Source organism: Papio anubis, chromosome 7, assembly GCF_008728515.1.
Source record: "Papio anubis isolate 15944 chromosome 7, Panubis1.0, whole genome shotgun sequence".
Taxonomy (NCBI): Eukaryota; Metazoa; Chordata; class Mammalia; order Primates; family Cercopithecidae; genus Papio; species Papio anubis.
In genome coordinates this window covers 75805037-75826265 of record NC_044982.1, presented here as the reverse complement: position 1 = coordinate 75826265, position 21229 = coordinate 75805037, and the positions used below count along the sequence as shown (strand labels likewise).

The following is a 21229-nucleotide window of genomic DNA, read 5'->3' as shown; positions in this document are numbered from 1 at the left end:
TACCCCACACTGCCAATCTGAAAAACGAGAGTAACAGTAACGACCTGATAGACCATTATTGGGATTGAGTAATTTCATCTAAAGCACTTAGAATAAAGGTTAGCACATAGTAAGTGTTCATTAAGTATTAGGGGTGGTTGTTATACATTCTACAAAATGGATAGATTCATTAAAATAGGATACTCTAAGCCAAACTGACCTTCTAAAGAGAAATTCCACAGTCATGGTAAAGTTCTATTTTTTTTAATAGGAAACTGATGACTATAGATATTTTGATCCCAAAATGCTACGGGGCAATGACAGGTAAGCAGCTTTGGTCTTGTTTAACTTGTTATGGATTTTTTCCCCTCAAGAATGGAAATAATTGATTTTTTTATTATATAGTACTGCTTATTATTAAAAATCCAAACTATATGGAAAACTCATAAGGAAACAGTATGTATAATCTCATTATCCAGAGATATCTCTAGTAATGATACTTAGCATTTAGATGTTTTTCCTTCCACATATACACACACACAAATCCATTCAGATGTTTACTGGTGTTTTTTATGAAATGGTGGCGGTATTAGAAACTAATTGTAGGTGAGGGAAATTTGGATAACATGTGTTTTTAAATGAATATTCTTATTGGACCAATTGAAAAAAATAGGAGCTTTATATTGGATAGCAGTTGTTTGGTTGTTTTTATTTAACTGGTCCATAAAATTAAAGTCTCTGGGAACTGTTGCTATATAACACCTTGTGTCAATGAAGCATTCTATAAATAAACTCTGCATTTTACCACAGACATTGGATGGTAAGATATCCTTATGGATATTATTTTTCATGATTTAATTAGCGGTGGTATGACAGATAGCCTACAAGATACAGAAAAAGAATAGGCAGAATTGGGGGTGGGGAGCCAGGAATAACTGCCTTGGAATGATTTGTCTGTAGATGAAGCTAGTGAAGCTAGTTTCTTGCCTCTTCCTTATGTTTGGGATCTTCAGAACTTTACATTCGCTCTATCCCAAGCTTTCACATCTTTGTAGATGGTGTGAAAATAATCTAGTCACTAGATTAAATTGCTTGATAACTTGAAATCTTATTCCCTTTTCTGAATTTACCAGAAATAACAAGCAAAGTTGCATAAGAACTGCCAACAGCAGCTGCTGTTGGCAAGAGAGAATTTGACAAAGAATGGATTACGGAAAGGGGGATGAGGATTGACTACTAATGGGTACAGGACTTCTTCTAGGGGTGATAAAAATGTTCTGAAATTAGACAGTGATGGTTGTACAACTCTAAATATACTAAAAACCACTGATTGTACACTTTACAACAATAGATTAGCAACTTTTTCCTATATTGATGATTCTCCAGCTTACGTTTTTTCCTTCCTTGCATTTAGCTATCAAGTAGATACACAGTTAGCCCTCAATATGCATGGGTTCCTCATCCATGGATTCAACTAACCAGGGTTCGAAAATATTTGGGGGGAAAAATGGATGGTTGTATCTATACTGAGCATGTACAGACTTTTTTTTTCTTGTGTTTATTCTCTAAGCAATACCTAATATAATGTAAACTATATAGTTTGTTATACTGTTTACATAGCATTTACATTGTATTAGGTATTATAAGTAATCTGGAGATTATTTAAAGTATATGGGAAGATGTGCATAGGTTATATGCAAACACTACACCATTTTACATAAGGTACTTGAGCATCTGTGGACTTTGGTGTCTATGGGGGTTCCTGGAACCAGTCCTTCATGGATATTAAGGGATACTTGGCTTCTTGAAAATTTACTGAGAAATGTTTAATCCTTAATGTAGTTTATGCATGGTAATGAGGAAGAATATTAGCATTGATAAGACAGATAAGCTTAGAGTTTCATTTTTAACAGAGCCTTCTCCTGAGCTATCCCATCACAGTTAAATCTTGGTGATTAATAACTAGTAATACTATTCTGTAAGTCTTACCTGTCCTCATCCATGTCTACTCTTTAAGGAACTGAAACACTGAAGAGGCATTTCAGTCAGGTGGACTTGTAGCTTCTTCTGTGGAATATTCAGACAGGCCATAGAAATGAGGAAAAGATTATAGAACTGTGTCATCAGCCTCTGAACAATTAAGGAAAGTTATAATAGCCCCCTTTTCTCAGTTGAGATTTTCAGAAATTACTTTTGGGGAAAATCTAAGTTGTCCTTTTAAGTCATATTGTACAACCTGTTTTAGCACTCAAATATAAGTCTAGACTCGCACAAGCTTTGAAAAATGTCTTTATTATGTATATTTTTATAATACTTTGGTGTCTAAGAGATCTTTAATAAATAAGCTACAGCAAAATTCAGATCCCTCCTTCCCTTCCCCATTTGCTTCCTGAGTTGTTATTCTTCCCATAGATGTATTTATACAGTTTTTCCACAAATGTAGATATCCACAAACTATATATAATATTGAGTGTGGTAAAAATTTACCACATAAAATATATGCCTTATCCATTCACCACATACCCAGACTTATACTCCTTCTCATGGGAGCTGCTGCTCATCTAGAATTTTTTTTTTTTTTTTTTTTTTTTGAGACGGAGTCTCGCTCTGTCGCCCAGGCTGGAGTGCAGTGGCAGGATCTCAGCTCACTGCAAGCTCCGCCTCCCGGATTTACACCATTCTCCTGCCTCAGCCTCCCAAATAGGTGGGACTACAGGCGCCCGCCACCTTGCCCAGCTAGTTTTTTTCTGTATTTTTTAGTAGAGACGAGGTTTCACCGGGTTAGCCAGGATGGTCTCGATCTCCTGACTTCGTGATCTGCCCGTCTCGGCCTCCCAAAGTGCTGGGATTACAGGCTTGAGCCACTGCACCCGGCCTAGAATTTTATTTTAAAGTAATAGGTTGACCCATTTTCTTTTAGACTCTGAGATATCTCCCTCTTCTAGCTTCTTCCTATGAAACCCAGTTCACTACCTGGCTCTGCAAAATTAAAGGACCCACCTCTCTAAGGAAGTGAAGGAGGTAGAATGGTAAATACTTATCTAATAGTGCATGTGTGTGTATTTCCCATACCTATTTTATTCATAGTAAAAGCCATGGGTGAAATTTTCAGTACGGTTTTTCTTTATTACAGCTCAGTTCCCAGAAATAAGAATCCATTCCAAGAGGTAAGTTTCATATAAAAATTCTCTGTTCCTAGAAAGGAAAGATGAAAGGTGACCAATCTTGAAGACTGTCTGTTCCAAATGTGGCTTTATGATGACTAGTGTATGGTAATTTTGATCAATCCAGTTGTGTATACCCAAGATTCTTGTCAAAAAATTTGGCCTAGCAATTGTATTTTTCTAATTTATAAAGCTGCTTATATTTATAATATTTTAAGCTTAAAAATAACTGACAAATAATTCACAAGCAATGAAGTCTTTCAGATTGCAGTGAGAGTTTTTTACATGTGTGGAACCTTTTTCTGAAATTGGATTCCAAACATTTGTGAAGATATCATGACTGTTTTCATTTGAAATACAAAGAAGCTTCTCCATAAAAAATACAGTAAATAACATATACTGGAAATTATAGTTATTTTCCTCTAAATTGTTTCTGAAAAATCTCTTCATACTACTCAAGAGACATTAGAAATTTATAGAAATTTATATGACTTTTTAGAAACATTTCCTAATAATTAAAATAGCATCAGGTGCTTAGAATATGACTTTTGGCTAGCATTTTTTAACCTTAATTTTAGAATAGGTTTCAGACTAAAAACCGTGTTGCTTTTTTTTAATCTGTTTGCATTTTAGGCCATTGTTTTTGTGGTGGGAGGAGGCAACTACATTGAATATCAAAATCTTGTTGACTACATAAAGGTACATTTTATTTAGACTTTTTATTCTGTTGTTAGATGGTTTCATAGGTAGAACACTAGCATTCTCTGATGGCTATCCTGATCCTTTTATAACTTCTAAAAGGTAGTTTCAAAAATCATGCATATATGATTTTTAAATGTTTATTGTTTTCCTATTCCTATCACATTCATTTCTGGCCTAAAATTGCACTTAATCTAGAAAACAATGTATCTTATTGATAAATGCACTTTGCAGCTACCTGTCTTAATATAACATCAAATGCTTAGAGACCTCAAGCAAGCTCTTCCAAAAAAAAAACAAAACTCTCATGAAATGATTTACAAAACTCATTTATCTGAATAATATGCACTTTACTCCTGTTAACTTAAATCAGCAACATACTTCTAACAAACTTGGGGTTTTTTGTTTTGTTTTTTCAGCAAACAGAAGCTATAGAGGTAGCAAATGAAGGGGAGTGCAGGGAGTGGCAGACAAGCAAAAAGGAAGGAAGGAAGGGACATACTTTGAAAAGGAAAAACACTATTTAAAATTCACGGGCAACAGAATTAGCTATTTTTAGAATGTCATTTTGTAATCTTCATTTATTCACTTAACATTAAATAATGATCATTCTTTATGTCCTTATGCCTTAATGATGGTAGAGGGTTATGGTACAATGAAGACAAAAACACACAGGCAGATGCCACAGAGCTCCAAAACAAACAACTATACTTGGGATTCTATCTTAGTTTCATAGGACACGCTTCATCTTTGCATCGTGAACCACCAAGATATATGTGTGAGATACATTAGTTTCAGAAGAGCCCTAGTCTTGTACAAAGGTTATTTTTATTTTTTTAACTTTTAAGTTCAGGGGTACGTGCAGTTTTGTTATATAAGTAAACTTGTGTCATGGGGTTTGTTGTACAGATTATTTCATCACTCGGGTATTAAGCCTAGTACCCATTTTTATTTTTCCCAATCCTCTCCCTCTTACCACCCTCCACCAGACCTCAGTATGTGTTGTTCCCCTCTGACGTGTCCATGTGTTCTCATCATTTAGCTCTCACGTAGATATCATGCAGTATTTGGTTTTCTGTTCCTGAGTGAGTTTGCTAATGATAGTGGCCTGCAGCCCCATCCATGTCCCTGCAAAGAACATGATCTTATTATTTTTTATGCCTGCGTGGTATTCCATGGTATATATGTACCACATTTTCTTTATCTAGTCTAACATCATTGGACATTTAGGTTGATTGCATGTCTTTGCTATCATGAATAGTGCTGCAAGTGAACATATCTGTGCGTGCATCTTTAGAATAGAATGATTATATCATTTGGGGTATATACCCCAAATCCCAGTAATGGGATTGCAGGGTCGAATGGTATTTGTCTTTAGGTCTTTGAGGAATCGCCACACTGCCTTCCACAATGGCTAAATTTACAGTTGCATCAACATTCCAAAAAGGGATGTGTATAAGTGTTCCTTTTTCTCCAAAACCTCACCAGCATCTTAAAGAAAAAAAAAAAAAAAAAAAACATGCTGACTGGTGTAAGATGGTATCTCATTGTGGTTTTGATTTGCGTTTCTCTAATGATCAGTGGTGATGAGCTTTTTTTCATATGTTTTTGGCCACATGTATGTCTTCTTTTGAAAGTGTTCATGTCCTTTGCCCACTTTTTTATGGGTGTTTATTTTTTTTATTTTTATTTATTTATTTATTTTTTTGAGACAGAGTCTTACTCCATTGCCCAGGTTGGAGTGCAGTGGTGCCATCTCGGCTCACAGCAACCTCTGCCTCCTAGATTCAAGTGATTGTCCTGCCTCAGCCTCTCAAGTAGCTGGGATTACAGGCACGCCCTTCCACACCCAGCTAATTTTTGTATTTTTAATAGACACGGAGTTACACCATGTTGGCCAGATTGGTCTCGAACTCCTGACCTCAAGTGATCCGCCCACCTCAGCCTCCTAAAGTGCTGAGATTACAGGTGTGAGCCACCGCATCTGGGCTGGGGTAGTTTTTTCTTGTAAAGCTCCTTATAGATGCTGGATATTAGACCTTTCCTGGATGCATAGTTTGCACAAACTTTCTACCATCCTATAGGTTTTCTGTTGATAATTTCTTTTGCTATGTAGAAGCTCTTTAGTTTAATTGGATCCCATTTGGCAATTTTTGCTTTTGTTGCAGTTGCTTTTGGTGTCTTTGTCATGAAATCTTTGCCCGTTCCTATGTCCAGTATGATATTGCCTAGGTTGTCTTCCAGGGTTTTGATAGTTTTGGGTTTAACATTTAAGTCTTTAATCCATCTTGAGTTGATTTTTGTATATGGGTGTAAGGAAGAGGTCCGGTTTGAGTTTTCTGCATATGGCTAGCCAGTTTTCCTAGCACCATTTATTGACCAGGGAGTCCTTTCTCCATTGCTTGTTTTTGTCAGGTTTGTGGAAGATCAGATGGTTGTAGGTATGCAGTCTTATTTCTCGGTTCTCTGTTCTGTTTGATTGGTCCGTAGGTCTGTTTTTGTACCAGTACCATGCTGTTTTGGCTACTGTATAGCCCTATAGTATAGTTTGAAGTCGGATAGCATGATGCCTCCAGCTTTGTTCTTTGTCCTTATGATTGCCCTGGCTATTTTGGCTCTTTTTTGGTTCCATGTGAATTTTAAAATAGTTTTCTCTAGTTCTGTGAAGAATGTCAGTGGCAATTTAATAGGAATAGCATTTAATCTATCAATTGTTTTGGGCAGTATGGCCATTTTAATGGTATTTCTTCTTCCTATCCATGAGCGTGGAATGTTTTTCCATTTGTTTGTGTCATCTCTGATTTATCTGAGCAGTGGTTTGTAGTTCTTGTAGAGATCTTTCACCTCCCTAGTTAGCTGTATTCTTGGGTGTTTTATTCTTTTTGTGGCAATTGTGAATGGGAGCTTCTTCCTGATTTGGCTCTCGGCTTGACTGTTACTGTTGTATAGGAATGCTAGTGATTTTTGCACATTGATTTTGTTTCCTAGACCTTACTGAAGTTGTTTATCAGCTTAAGAAGTTTTTGAGCTGAGACTGTGTGGGCTTTTCTAAATATAGGATCATGTCATCTGCATACAGAGGCAGTTTGACTTCTTGTCTTCCTATTTGGATATCCTTTTCTTTCTCTTGCCTGATTGCCCTGGCCAGAACTTCCAATACTATGTTGAATAGCAGTGGTCAGAGAGGGCATCCTTATCTTGTGCCAGTTTTCAAGCGGGAATGGTTAATACTCTTCTAGTTTCATAGCAGAAATTAAGTTGCATGACCAGGCTCAAAAGCAGAAACCAAGGGACCATGACAGAAACCAGATGCAAACCATCTCTATAAACAGTGCTGACAAGCTAGTACAAGTTGCCCCCTAGTCTTGACCCTAGCACAGGACTATATTCATCACTACTGAGAACATTTCATTCAGATTTGGCCAATAGTTAGCAACATGACTGGTTCCAGGTGTTCTAGGGATAAACACATGGTTGCAATAGACACTTATGCATTCCACACACTCTTTACCCTTAGTTAAGCTTTTTAAATCACTTGTCATCATTCTTCTTTTGGCATCTTTTACATTATATAACAGAAAAACAAGAAGATAAACACCAAAATACTAATCATTTGTAGTGACTGAAGTAGATTTATAACTTTTTAAAAAATTGCAGTTTACCATAGTCCAGTGAAAACTTGTTCTTAATCATGTACAAGCTTGACAGTTTTACCTCTTTCTACCACAGAAAGTTGAATTTTGTGAAATTTTATAACAATTATTAGTCTAGTTCTTTCTCTGATAATCTGGCCTTTTACCAGAAGACCATCTTGTAGGGGTTTTAATTCAATTTCCTTATACATTTGCTCATTCATTTGGTCATAGGATTTGTTCTTAGGAACCTCACCAATGATACCAGTATTGCACCACATAGCAATTATGTTATGATTTAGATTGCTTAGAACCTCACCAATGATACCATTTGCACCAAGTAGCAATTACATTATGATTTAGATTGCTTACTAAATGTTTTCTCGTCTTTCTCAACAAAATCAACTCTTGCTTATATACCAAAATGTTATAATTGACTGAGGCACTGTAAGTTTCCCATAAATTCATTCTTTTTGCTCACTCTGCCAAGATACCAGGCCATTTTCCTTGCCCTGCTTCAGCTTTTAATTGAGGAGCATACTTAATCCTTCTTGAGTCTGGGTGCATGTGTCTTCCCATCTTTATGTAACTGTTGAGTTTGTTTTATCATTTTTCCAGGCTGCTTGCCACCATTTCCCTTCCTCCTGAAATAACATTTCTTGTAAACAACCAATAGGTCATTAAGTCATCTTCCTCAGTATGTCTCTTTTCATTAAAGGCAAATTGGGCTTAGCATGGGACTCATAGAACTGTGCCAGTGTTTCTGCCCAAATTGGTTTAACCACCAAATATGTTGTTGCCATTGAGTTTTTATAGCTTGAATATTGTTTGAATATATCTTTTGGATCCAAAATCTTTCAGGAACCTTCTGAGAGATGGCGGAGGAGGGGAGACAAAAGTTTTCCGTTCCCCGAGACAGTGTCATATGAGTAGTAATTATTCTCAGCGAAAGAGCAGGGCTATCAATGGTAAGTGGGGAAGCCCACCTAGTTACCCCTTACTTGGTTTCAGTACCAAGAATTTTTTAACCTCAGTGCCTTCCACCCACAGAAACAAGGTCCATAGGCATTAGAGCACACGACACTATGACTAGTTGGAAATGCAGCAGTTATTTTATGTCTGTGTTTCTGGGCACCTTTCTTAACAAATCATAACTGTGTTTAATAGTTACATGGTGGTCTGTGACTTCGTTGTTCAACAAAATCGTTTGTGTGCATTTCAGAGACAACAGTGTCCTAATTTTGCCTCCCCAAAGCGGTTCTGTACAATAGATAAAACCAACAGGAGCCAAAAGGCAAGCATTAGAATTATTCTGTGTTTATCCTCAAGATGTTATTAGCACCATCAAGATTCAGATAAAATTCTGCAGATTAAATTATTAAATCTTCTGCAACCTTAGACAGCTTCAAGTAAAGGAGACAATTTCATCAGGTCTTACGGGCATCTATAAATATAGCTGAGAGCAGTTTCTTGCGCCCAGGCTTTTACAAGATACCAAAATAATGTTAACTTTCTCTTTTGCATTATTTACTTATTGGCTCCCTTTCTGAGAGTAAAGACTTTTCCTCCTTTCTCCTGTCGTTAGTTTTTTACCCAGACCTCGACCCTTGAGTTAGGAACCATCAGATTCGGCAAGAGGACTTACCTGTGGAGCAGACGGCAATGTGAGACTGGCCAGTGCTTTTCCCCTTCGTCCATTCCCAGTCACATGAAGTTGGGGTGAATAACTACAAGTTTATAGGACTGTCTTGCCCACGTGTGAGGAAAGATGCAAAAAAACCATTAATTCCAAGCTTAGATCGGTGAAAATAAAAACAGTCCATTCCATCATTCCTCAGACAGTTATATTTAGAGGTATTATCTTCATGTCATGTTTGCAACTGATCCTTCTTTCTGAGCTTGTAAATGTAATCCATATCCATGTTCTACATGATCAGTCAGAGAAAAAGGAAAATGTTCAGAAATATGGAGGAAATTGTTATCAGTTCCTGTGTTATTATTCTACCCTCCCTTATTTTTCCTGAAGTATCTCTATAATCTATTTAGTGTTGATTCCCCCTTTAATTCCATGCCCTTTATGTTTTGACACACATTCCATCATGCAAGTAACTCTGTCTCTCATTAGCAATTTGAAAAGTGTTTCAGATATTTGCTCCAATACTTTGTGTTTGGTGAGGTAGTATATGTGCTGCCGAAGCGAGCACTGTGTTTGGTGAGGTAGATAAGTTAGTGTATGGTAGATAATGGTGGTTAGCACATTGTTGAACTGCACCTGCAGTAAAGTGGGTTTCTTTATCAGATCATACCTAAGTAGGAGGTCTAAATTGAAATGGTTTCTGCTGTGGCCTCTAATAATGTTAAAGGTGATTCCTGCAGCTACCAGGTATACACATCCAAATGAGTGTCTATTCTAGACAAGACCTGTTGCTGTGCACATGGAACCATAGATAATGGCCACCATAATTCTGTGTGAATGTATGTTTTCACTTCTTTTAAGTATATCCCTAAGAGTGGAATTGTTGGGTCACTTAGTAACTCTGTAATCATTTGAAGAACTACAGACTATCTTCCAAAGCAGCTGCACCGTTTTACATTCCCCCCAGCAGTGTATGAGGGTTCTCACTTCTCCACTTCATTACTAACACTTGCTTTGTTATCTGTATTTTCCTGATGACTTACGAAGTCAAGAATATTTTCACGTGTGTATTGGCCATTTGTATATCTTTGGAGAAATGTCTGTTTAGATCCTTTGTGGGGTTTTTTTTTTTTTTTTTTTTTTTTTTGAGATGGAGTCTCGTTTTGTCATCCAGGCTGGAGTGCAGTGGTGCAATCTCGGCTCACTGCAACCTCTGCCTCCGGGGTTCAAGCGATTCTCCTGCCTCAGCCTCCCAAGTAACTGGGATTATAGGCACGTGCCACCACCACCCACCTTGGCCTCCCAAAGTGTTGGGATTACAGGCTTGAACCACCACGCCGGACCCCTCTGTCCATTTTTATTTGGGTTATTTTGCCTTTTTATTATTGAGTTGTAAGAATTCTCTATGTAATCTTGATACAATTCCCGTATCAGATATATGATTTCCAGATCTTTTTCCCCCATTCTCTGGGTTGTCTTTTCTCATTTTGTGATGGTGTCTTTTAAAGCGCAAAAGTTTATTTCAGCGAAGTCCAGTGTATCTCTTTTTTTCTTTTGTTGCCTGGGCTTTTTGTGGCATATCTGAGAATCCTTTGCCAAATCTAAGGTCATAAAGATTTGACCCTGAGTTTTCTTCTAAGAATTATATAATTTTTTAATATGGTATGAAGATCCAGCTTCATCTTTTTGCATATGGCTATCCAGTTGTTTCACTGCCTTCTGTTGAAAAGTCCATTATTTCCCCCATATAATGGTTTTGGCAACCTTGCTGAAAATCACTTGATGTGTATGAGTTTATTTCTGAACTCTCAGTTCCATTCTTCAGATCTATAGGTCTGTTCTTGCACCAGTATTATACTGTGTTGATCATCATGGCTTTTTTAGTACTTTTTGAAATCAGGACACATGTGAGTCCTTCTACTTTATTGTTTCAGCTTTTCTGGGTCTTTTGCAATTTTTTAATGAATTTTAGAATTTGTGAATGTCTACAAAGACTTTCTTATAGGGAGCATACTTAAATCTGTAGATGAGTTTGGGGAGTATTTTCATCTTAATTAAGGCTTCTGGTCCATGAATATGAGATGTTTTTCCATTTATATCTGTAATTTCTTTCAATATTTTGTAGTCTTCAGAGTATATTTTTATGCTGTTATAAAAGACATTTTCTTAAGTTCATTTTTGGATTCTTCATTTGAAGTCCTTAAAAATCCAACTGATTTTTATATGTTGATCTTACGTTTCACAGCCTTGCTGAGTTTATTCCAATTGTTTTTAATGGATTTTTAGAAATTTCTATATACAAGATCATGTTATGTATAAATAGATATAGTATTGCTTCTTTTCTGTCTTCTGCAACTGCCCTGGCTAGAACCTTCAATTCATCGTTGAATAGAAGAGGCAAGAGCAGACATCCTTGTCTTCTTTCTGATCATAGGGGCAAAGCATCTAGTCTTTGACCATTATATTATATATTTTATTATATTATTCATAGATGCCCTTTAGATCCATTAAATTTTTAGTAGCTACTAAGCCCCCCAGTTTAATTGTCCTGAGAGGATTTTTAAATCCCTTCGTTTTTTGTCCTGAATAATCCCAATCTTTTCCCTACCATTCAGCCCTATTAAGAAGGAACTGAGCTAGTAGGTCTATGACAGCCTTCCTCACATCATTAGAAACCTCTGTCAGTGCAGTCTTGGAGTATGAAACTAAACACGCGACTATGCCTACATGAGACCTGCAATACAGAATTAAGTAACATGACCCTTGGTTTATAATAGTCCACGACATAAGGGGCAAGTGCCAGAAAATACTGCTGTAATTCTGATTTATTTAGTAATGTTGTTAATCTAACCCATAATGTAAATGCTATTTGGCATAACTTTGGTATAATTGGTAAAAAATAATTTGACTGATTTTATCAAAACATTTGATAATACTGATATTGGCGAATTGGGAACTTGACTTAAAACCACAAGGTATTCTCTTGATAGAAGGTGATTGGTTAGAGAAAGAACTACATTGAGTTAATTTTACATTGAATCAATATATTGGTACGTTTTATAAAGTTCAATTTCTTTTTCTTTTTTTTTTTTTTTTGAGACAGAGTCTCATTCTGTCACCCTGGCTGGAGTATAGTGGCGTGATCTCAGCTCACTGCAACCTCTGCTTCCCAGCAATTCTCCTGCCTCAGCTTCCTGGGTAGCTGGAATTACAGGCACGCACCACCACGCCTGGCTAATTTTTGTATTTTTAGTAGAGACAGGGTTTCACCATGCTGGCCAGGCTGGTCTCGAACTTCTGACCTTGTGAACCACTTGCATTGGCCTCCCACAGTGCTGGGATTACAGGCATGAGCCACTGCGCCCAGCCCATAAAGTTCAATTTTTAACTGAGAGAGGAAGTAAAGGGGTCATCAAGCTTGTACATGATTAAGAACAAGTCTGCACTGGAATGTTTGGTAAACTGCAGTTTCTTTAAAATTACACCTACACTTCATTGGATGGCTAAAAGCAATTAGAAAAGAATGATGATGAGTAATTTGGTTAAGAAAGCTTGGCCCAGGGTGGGGACTGTACAAGTCAGGATTAATCTCAACTGGGCTACTATACCCTTGTGCTTATCTCCAGGAATACTGGGATCCATGGTGCTGATGTTCGTTTAGCCAAACCTGAATGAAGTACTAACTAGTGATGAATTCTAGTCCGGGACTAGAGACTACGATAAACCAGGGGGCAACCTTGCGCTGGCTTGCCAGCATTGTTTAGTAGGAAATGTAAAGATTGATTTTACATTTTGCACCTGGTTTCTGTCATGTTCCCTTGGTTTCTGCAGTTGAGTCTGGTCATGCAGCCCAATTTTGCCTACCTGACCAGTGAGGCATAAAAGACCTCTCCTTGAACAAGAATCAGGTTCTCCTGGGAGCTATGCCTAGAAGTTCTGGACCCCTCTAATGTTTCCCTGTGCCTGCTTTCTCCTTGTAGACTGCGACCTCTACCTTTAATTAATGCCTGTTAGCCACAAGAATCCCAATTATATGACCTATATACCATCTCATTTTGAAAAAAATCTGAGTTGTGGCTTTTTATTTATTCTCAGAGATGGTCATCTAGGACATGTACTCAGCCACTAATGTTTGCTCAGCTTATACATCACAGAGTTGTGTGACAAAGCCATCATTCCTCTGTTCTTTGATGAATCATCAAATTACTTTGTGCTAGAATAAACTTTTTTTATATTACAAAAGAAATCTCATGAATTTACCTTCAGGTTCACAATACATACAAGAAATTAGAATACATACAAGAAATTAGCAAATCCCCAGTAGAGAAGTTTTGGCTGTTGTGATTGGGCTCCAGCATTGTAACTATTACTTTTATTCCTGATTTTGACAACATGGAATGAGATATATTAACTTATAAATACTGTGTTGCTCAAGTGGGACTAAAAGCACAATCCATGCTACCTGCACCGTAGTCCACTTTCAGCATAAAGAAACTCGAATGTATTCAAGTAGTAGACATCCTACACTGAAAGAATGTTGTTCTAAGATTTTATAGGTAACTGTTGCTCCTGTGAAATTTGACAGTCAGATTCCTTCTATTTTTAGTGTAACAGGAAATGGCACCAATAGTATGCCATAATATATATTTTGGGGGACAAAAATACTATGCTCATTTCACCACTTTATTCTTCTTCATTTCATGCAATTTTTAGGTGGATGTGGACACTAAAATCCAACACTATCCCAAAGAAAGACTGTTAACAACAACAAAAAAAAACTAGCATATTAATCTCTTTTCTTGGGAATATTGAATATATTTCTTGTTACTTGTATCTAAGTTCTGACTCTGATTTTTACAGGGGAAACAAGGCAAACACATTTTATATGGCTGCAGTGAGCTTTTTAATGCTACACAGTTCATAAAACAGGTAAAGTATATACCTTTGTTGTTTGTTTCTGTTAACATACCCTAGTTGCTATTGGTATTTTTCAAAAGAGAGAAAGAAAACCTCTTACTCACCTGAACCAGCTGCAACCAAAGCCATCCAGCTATACCAAGATAAGGTGTTGTCATGGGCGACTAACAAAACCTTGATAAGTAATAACGTTTCCAGTAGGAGTTTGCTCATCCTTCCGGAACTGAAAGCCTTTTCTTTGGCTTTTAATGATCCTTTAGAAACACAAAAATATATGAGACCTGTCAGTAGTGTTTCACTCATGACATTTCTCTTTACATTTTCACGAAGTTAGCACTAATTTTTTTAATTCCCAGGGTTTTTGTTTTCCATCAGTTCAACGTTAACTAATAATGTTTACATTTTTTTTGCTATGACAATGTTTATTGCAATTCCATTTCCTTTTCTTTTTCTTGGTAGAGACAGTCTCTCGCTATGTTGCCCAGGCTGGTGTCAAACTCCTGGCCTCAAGTGATCCTCCCGCCTCAGCCTCCCAAGTAGCTAGGAGTACAGGCATGAGCCACCATGCCCAGCCTTCAGTTTTTAAATATCTATAAATGTTTAACATTTGAGTTAGTGGTGAACATTAAGATTTATTATTCTAGGAATGTAGTGAATAAAATAGGAAGTGTAATTTATTAAGGGGTTTACAAATATGTTTGAATGTTTCTTTTGTGATCTTTTTTAAAAGTTTTATGTATGATTTTGTGTTTTGTTTCAGTTGTCACAACTTGGACAAAAGTAACACACAAAAACCTTTCTATGATATAATCTACTTGGAATGTGGATAAATGTGAAAAGAAAAGTTAGAAGAGCAGCATAACAGTGTCCTAACAGTGAAAATCAGTTATTTGTTAATTTTTAAGGAAATTCTATACTTAATATGTATTGATTAAAAGAATAAAACATTTCAGAAATAAAATTTCAGCGTTGTTCATTTTCTCTGTTTGAGAAAGTACTTTGGAAGTAAGGCAAGCTCCATCTGAGTATAATATTAAAATACTAATAACTAATAGGTTATGATTGAAGCTGTTTACATTTTAAGGTTATCATATACAAATTTTATTTGATTGGTTCATGAATCCCCTATTTGTATACATTTTAATTGTACAACTACTTTTTCATATTTTGTAGGGTATCCATGTTGCTTCTAGATTTTAGATGGAGATTTTAAGCCACTTTAATGTCTCTACTCCTGGCACACCTATGTACATTTTATCACATAAAGTCCCTCCTTCATATAATGGTGATCAAGGCAACACTAACATGAGTTGGAATGGACATATATACAAAACATTCATCTCAAAGTTCTAAATAATATGTAAAAGTTAGTGTTAAACTTGATTCCAAGCTTCTTTGGTATGCAGTACTGACAAAGAGTATTGATCAGTCATACCGTTCAGCATGATGGTATGAGTATCGTCATACCGTTCAGCACGTCCATAAGATAAAAAGCCAATTGCTTGAAAGGAATAAAAATAAACGCTTCGTATTTTAAAGGCCAGGGAGCTTTCCCTTCTAATGAGCCACATATCAACAGGAATCTCTAATGTTACAAACAATATACTGACAATACATGCAAGATTCACAGGTCAAGAAAAATAATTCTAGATAGGTAAGGGTCTGTTAATCTGACTTATTCCTGAGACAAAATGTAAAGTGTGTGGAGGAATGGAAGGACTGAGTATACATCAAGCAGTTTTTGTTAAGTAACATAAATAACATTTATCCTATGCAGCTAGCTAAAGTCATATCCCTAAAAAAGGAGCCTAGAAAGTACACAATCCCAAAACGGTAAGCCTCTACCTCACTGGGGTATGAGCTGAACAAAAGAATCTCTAGTCAGGGTCCAGATTATATTTTTTTAACTTAATTCAGATACAAATAAGTAATCAGGGTACTGAAGTTTGATAACACCAGTAATTATAGCCTGAAAAAAATGTTATAGCAAATGTTATCAAATACCAACCTTGGCTGTTTTTAAAAAAAAAAAAAAAGGCACTGTGGAAACGTGTTCAGGACAAACACAAAATGGCAGAGAATAGCTCACACCAAATATGGTATTTCCTCTCTTAGTGCCAGCAATGTGCATCACACGTTTACTTTATTTCAGTGTTCATCAAGCTTGCAAAACTTCCACACTGCTCCTGACAGTGTACTAATAGTATTTGAAATGTAAGTTCAGACTTTTCCTGCACATTAATTTGTTTAAATGTTATACTGAGTCTTTGAGACATAAATATAAATTTTCCATATATTAACATGTCAAAAATATCTATTTTCCAGAAATAAAGTATGACATAGGGCTAGAGAGGAAAAAAAAAGATGAAATTTAGGTATAAAAAGTCAAGATCCTTTCTGTAAAGAAAACATTGGGCCGGGCACGATGGCTCATGCCTGTAATCCCAGCACTTTGGATGGCCAAGGTGGACGGATTGCCTGAGGTCAGGAGTTCGAAACCAGCCTGGCCAACGTGGTGAAACCCTGTCTCCACTAAAAATACAAAAATTAACTGGGCGTGGTGGTGGGTGCCTATAATCCCACCTTACACAGGAGGCTGAGACAGATGAATCTGTTGAACACGGGAGGCAGAGGTTGCAGTGAGCCAAGATCACACCACTGCACTCCAGCCTGGGCCACAAGAGCAAAACTCCACCTCAAAAAAAAAAAAAAATTAACTGGAGAAAGATTTTGTGAGTGTACAGATATAAAAGATGTTAGAAAATACCTAAAAGATAGAAAAATATGAAAGCATATTTGAAAAAACCTAGAAGTTAAAAATAAAATACCTAAAATTTAGCTCAGTGGATGGGTTTAGCAACAGATGAAATGTGACTAAGAAGAAAATCTGAATCAGAAGATGGAGCAAAAGAAATTATCCACAGTGTAACACAAAGATAATGGGAGCAAAGGAAAATAAAATAGATGAATAATGGGAAGGACAACCAGGCTAGGCAGCAAAGGAAGCCCCCCACCGCCTACAAAAAATAAAATTACCTGGGCTTGGTGGCACGTGCCTGTGGTCCCACCACTCCAGCCTGGGAAACAGCAAGACCTTATCTAAAGATTGGGAAGGTCTAACAGTCATCTGGAGTTCCCAAAGGAGAAAAGAGGTAAAATGTGGCAGTGATAACACTTGAGGAGATGATACCTCATAATTTTTCAAAATAGACACCTCCTAGCAGGATAAAAAATAAAAAATTCACCCCTTGATATCATGAAACTGCAGAATACCAAAAATAACTCTTACAAAAACAGTACAAGAAAAATAAGATTCACTTCTAAGGAGGGAGGAGGAAGGGAAGGGGGCGGGAGGAGGAGGAGAGAGCTGACTTCTCAGGTGCAACCGTGAGACATAAAATTGTGGAATGGCATCTTTGATGGAAGTAAACTGCCAGCGTATATGTTAATGTCTAGCAAAATGCTCTTAAGAGGACAAAGTACACACAGACCAAAAAAAAAGTTTGCCACCAGCAGAATCTCACCAAAGGAATGTCTAAAGTATGTACTTCACATGGGAGAAAAGTGATTCCAGGTGTGAAAAGGAATGAAAATAAAACTTACGTAAAACTAAAAGAACATTGTTGTTTGAAACAACTTACGGTTTTTTTAAAAAAGAATTTACATACATCACAACCCAAATTGGAAGAACTCTTAATGATCCGAAACTAGGGTCTCCCAAATCCCAATTTTTCTTTGCCCTGACACACAACACACAAAATGCCTTGACCACGGTGTGGCCCGGCTAGCTTCATGTTTTCCCCTGCAAGCTGCGACATTCCCAGGCACTGATAAGTTTGTTTCTATTGCTGCCCAAACACTGCAAGATGAAATGTAGACACTAGCCCTGGCTCTCAGCTGTATTCCTTAAACCCCACATAAAATTCATATCCCAATCCCCTTGTTGCAGACATAGTAGAACATCTGTTTTTCTTACTCCATCACAAGTACCACTCTAGCACCCTGTAAGTTGCCTAATACATATTTTGGACTGATTTTGGAATCCCAACCAGCACCATCTCAGAACAGTTGGGGGTAGTCACTTGCAGAAACTTAACTGCCACTACTTTTGGGGTAACCAACCACAGGTTTGGCCAGTGTCATAAGGTCCTTGATTGGATAAAATGTGGCAGTGATAACACTGGAGATGATACCTAATAATTTCGTAAAACAGATAAACCCATTTTGCCATCTCTTAAGTACTCATTAACTTTATGGGTTTGTATATTTGTACATATGTATGTATGTATGAGACAGGGGCTTGCTCTGTTGCCCAGGCTGGAGTACAGCGGCGTGATTACACCTCACTGCAGCCTTAACCTCCCGGGCTATGGGAGGTATACGGGAAGGGGTGTGGAGCTTCTATGCCCCGTGTGGGGCACCACCCTTCCAGCTACCTCCCCATGTTCAGCAACCCAGAAGCTCTTCAAACTCTGTACTTGCGGGTTTTTAATGGAGGCTTCACTGATTAAATCACTGGCCACTGCTGATCAACTCAACCTTTAGTCTCTCTTCTATCCTTGGAGATCAAGGGATGGGGCTGAAAGTTCCAACCCTCTAATCACACGGTGAGTTCCCCCAGCAACCAGCCCCTGTCCGGTGGCTACCAAGGAGCTCCCAGCTATCAGGCATCTCAGAACCTTACAAAAAGACGTTACTTTGGCTATGACAAGGGTTTCTGGATCAGTGTGCCAGGAAATGGGAACAAAGACCAAATCTATATTTCTTATTACAAATCACAATATCACACTGTATGACCCAGCAATTCTATTGCTAGATATCTTCTGAAAACAACTGAAAATGACTGTTTGAACAAAACTTGTACACCAATGTATTATGCACAATAGCCAAAAGGTGGAAACAATCCAAATATCCATCATTGAATGAGTAAGATGCGATATATTCATTCAATGGAATGTTTTTCAGCCATAGAAAAGAGTGAAGTACTGACACATGCTACAACGTAGTTGAATCTTGAAAGCATTATGCGAAGTGAAAGAAACTAGACATAAAAGCTACATATTGTATTATTCCCTTTATATGAAATGTCCAGAACAGGCAAACGCATAAAGACAGAAAGCAGATTTGTGGTTGCAATGGTTAGGGGAATAGAGAGTGGAGAGCGACTGCTTAATGGGTACGATGTTTCATTTGGGGTGATGAAAAAGTTCTGGAATTAGATAGTGGTGATGGTTCCACATTGTGAATATATGTAATGCACTGAATTGTAAACTTTAAAACGCATTTTATGTGTATTTTACATCAATAACTTTATACTGGGAGATTCTTACATGGCATTCACAAACACGAAAAAGATGTAAAATACTTGAAAGTACAATTAACAAACCTTGCTAATTGACTACAATGAACCTGTACTCAACAATTAGAGAACACATAATCTTCTGAAGCAGGTATGGAATATTTTTAAAATCTGATCTTACCATGAAGCAAGCCAAATGACTAAAATAATTTTGAGCATATCTGAATCACAATGTAAGTTAGAAATCAATAACAGACTTTCAATTCAAAAGCCCACATTGGGCTGAGTTGAGACACAGTTCTAATTAACCCAATAAGTTATAAATCAGGAAATATTTTAAAATGAGTAAGTTGAACAACCACAAAAATACTACATATTAAAATGTGTTGATACAACTACAGAATTTTAAGGCCCATTTAGAATTCAAAAACAAATTATAAAAATTAAGGTTGAAATTGATAAACTAAGCATCCATCACAAGAAGTTGGAAAAATAATAAAATCAACACGAAAAAGGTAGTAAAATGAAATAACGAAGCAGAAATTAATGAGTCAGAATCCAACGTGATAGAGAATGTTAAGGACTAAATTGTGTTACCACCCCCACCCTGTGGCATATTCACATGCTGAAGCTTTAATCTCCAACGTGACTACATTCACTTACAGATAGGGCTTTAGGAGGTAATTAACGTTAAGCGAGGTCATAAAGATGAGGCACTAATCCAATAGGACTGGTGTCCTTGTAAGAGGAGAGACACCAGACACGTCTCCCTCTCTCCACATGTGCACAGAAGAAAAGTGTGAGGACCCAGCAAGAAGGTGGATATCTGCAAGCCACCAAGAGACTTCACTGGGAATCAGCCCTGAGGGCACCTTGATCTTAGACTTCCAGCCTCTGAACTGTGAGAAAATAAATGTCTGTTCTTTCAGCAACTGAGTCTGCAGTATCTTGTCATGGCAGCCCAAGCTGATATAGAGAAGAACAAACTTCTGGCAAAACAGATAAAAAGAAAAAGAAAATGAAAAGACACAAAACTCCAACACTAGGAATGAAAAAAGGGACATTACTACTCATCTTGTAGATATCGTATAAGTAAAATGAAACCACTTCATATTAAAAAATGAAACCACTGCTTTCTTCCAGGATGGAGTCATATGTACCAGGTTTAACCTCCCATCAGAAACAACTTTAAAACTGGACAAAATACAGTGACAGTTCTTAACACATTGGACATCAACAACAAGGACTGTGATTCCTGAGAGACAGGAAATAAATGGGAGCGTCCTTAGATTGCCTCAGCTTATTGCCTGGAGAAAGTTTCTGGACTGTGGTGCCAGAAGGGCGAACCCAGGTGGAGACCCCTTGTCTCCTTTAGTTGAGGCGGCAGTTCTGGGAGTCCAAGGTGACCAAGAGGGCTATAGTTTTCAAGGTGGAGTACCAGAAAGGAGAGCCCTACATAGCAAACTCAAGCTCAGCAAAGGGTTCTCCTGTACTGTTAAGTGGACAGCTTGACATGTGCAAGTGAGGAAGCTACCTGAGACTGGGAGAAAAACCACCCAAAAGCATTAGAAGGAATAGTCCTCAGATGGACCAGGAACCAACCAGAATATAAAAATGCGTAATTCACAGAGAATCGCATTTAAAAACTCACAAATATTTTGCCTTAGTAGCAAGGAAAAAATAACCTTAGTCTAAGCACTGTTCTGGTCCTGCCTAACAAAGCTTGAAAGCAATGCCCAAAAGCATCAAACTGTTTCCAAGTAACTTAACTATATCCCAGACCAAAGCTCAAGAATAACTATAGGAATACAAAAATATCCAGCACCCAACAACATAAAATTTGCGTTTAAAATCTAATCAAAACTTACCAGGAATGCAAAGCAACAGGCAAACACAAAACATA

General features: G+C 37.3%; 1 protein-coding gene across 7 annotated transcripts in view; it reads left to right on the top strand.

Annotated features, from left to right (window-relative positions):
* The window catches only part of SCFD1 (sec1 family domain containing 1), a 104622-nt gene extending 89634 nt beyond the window's left edge, over nucleotides 1-14988 (top strand). For 6 of the 7 annotated variants that reach the window (XM_003901676.5, XM_003901677.5, XM_021941098.2 and 3 more), the window contains 5 exons: nucleotides 251-303; nucleotides 3113-3146; nucleotides 3777-3842; nucleotides 13971-14039; nucleotides 14788-14988. In XM_003901676.5, coding sequence (XP_003901725.2) covers nucleotides 251-303; nucleotides 3113-3146; nucleotides 3777-3842; nucleotides 13971-14039; nucleotides 14788-14811 — 246 coding nt within the window. In that variant the 3' untranslated portion in view covers nucleotides 14812-14988. Of the gene's footprint in view, nucleotides 1-250; nucleotides 304-2924; nucleotides 3009-3112; nucleotides 3147-3776; nucleotides 3843-13970; nucleotides 14040-14787 lie in introns of those variants that run through there. The other variant, XR_002523287.2, reaches the window with a different exon arrangement.
* The last annotated feature ends 6241 nt before the right edge of the window (nucleotides 14989-21229 follow it).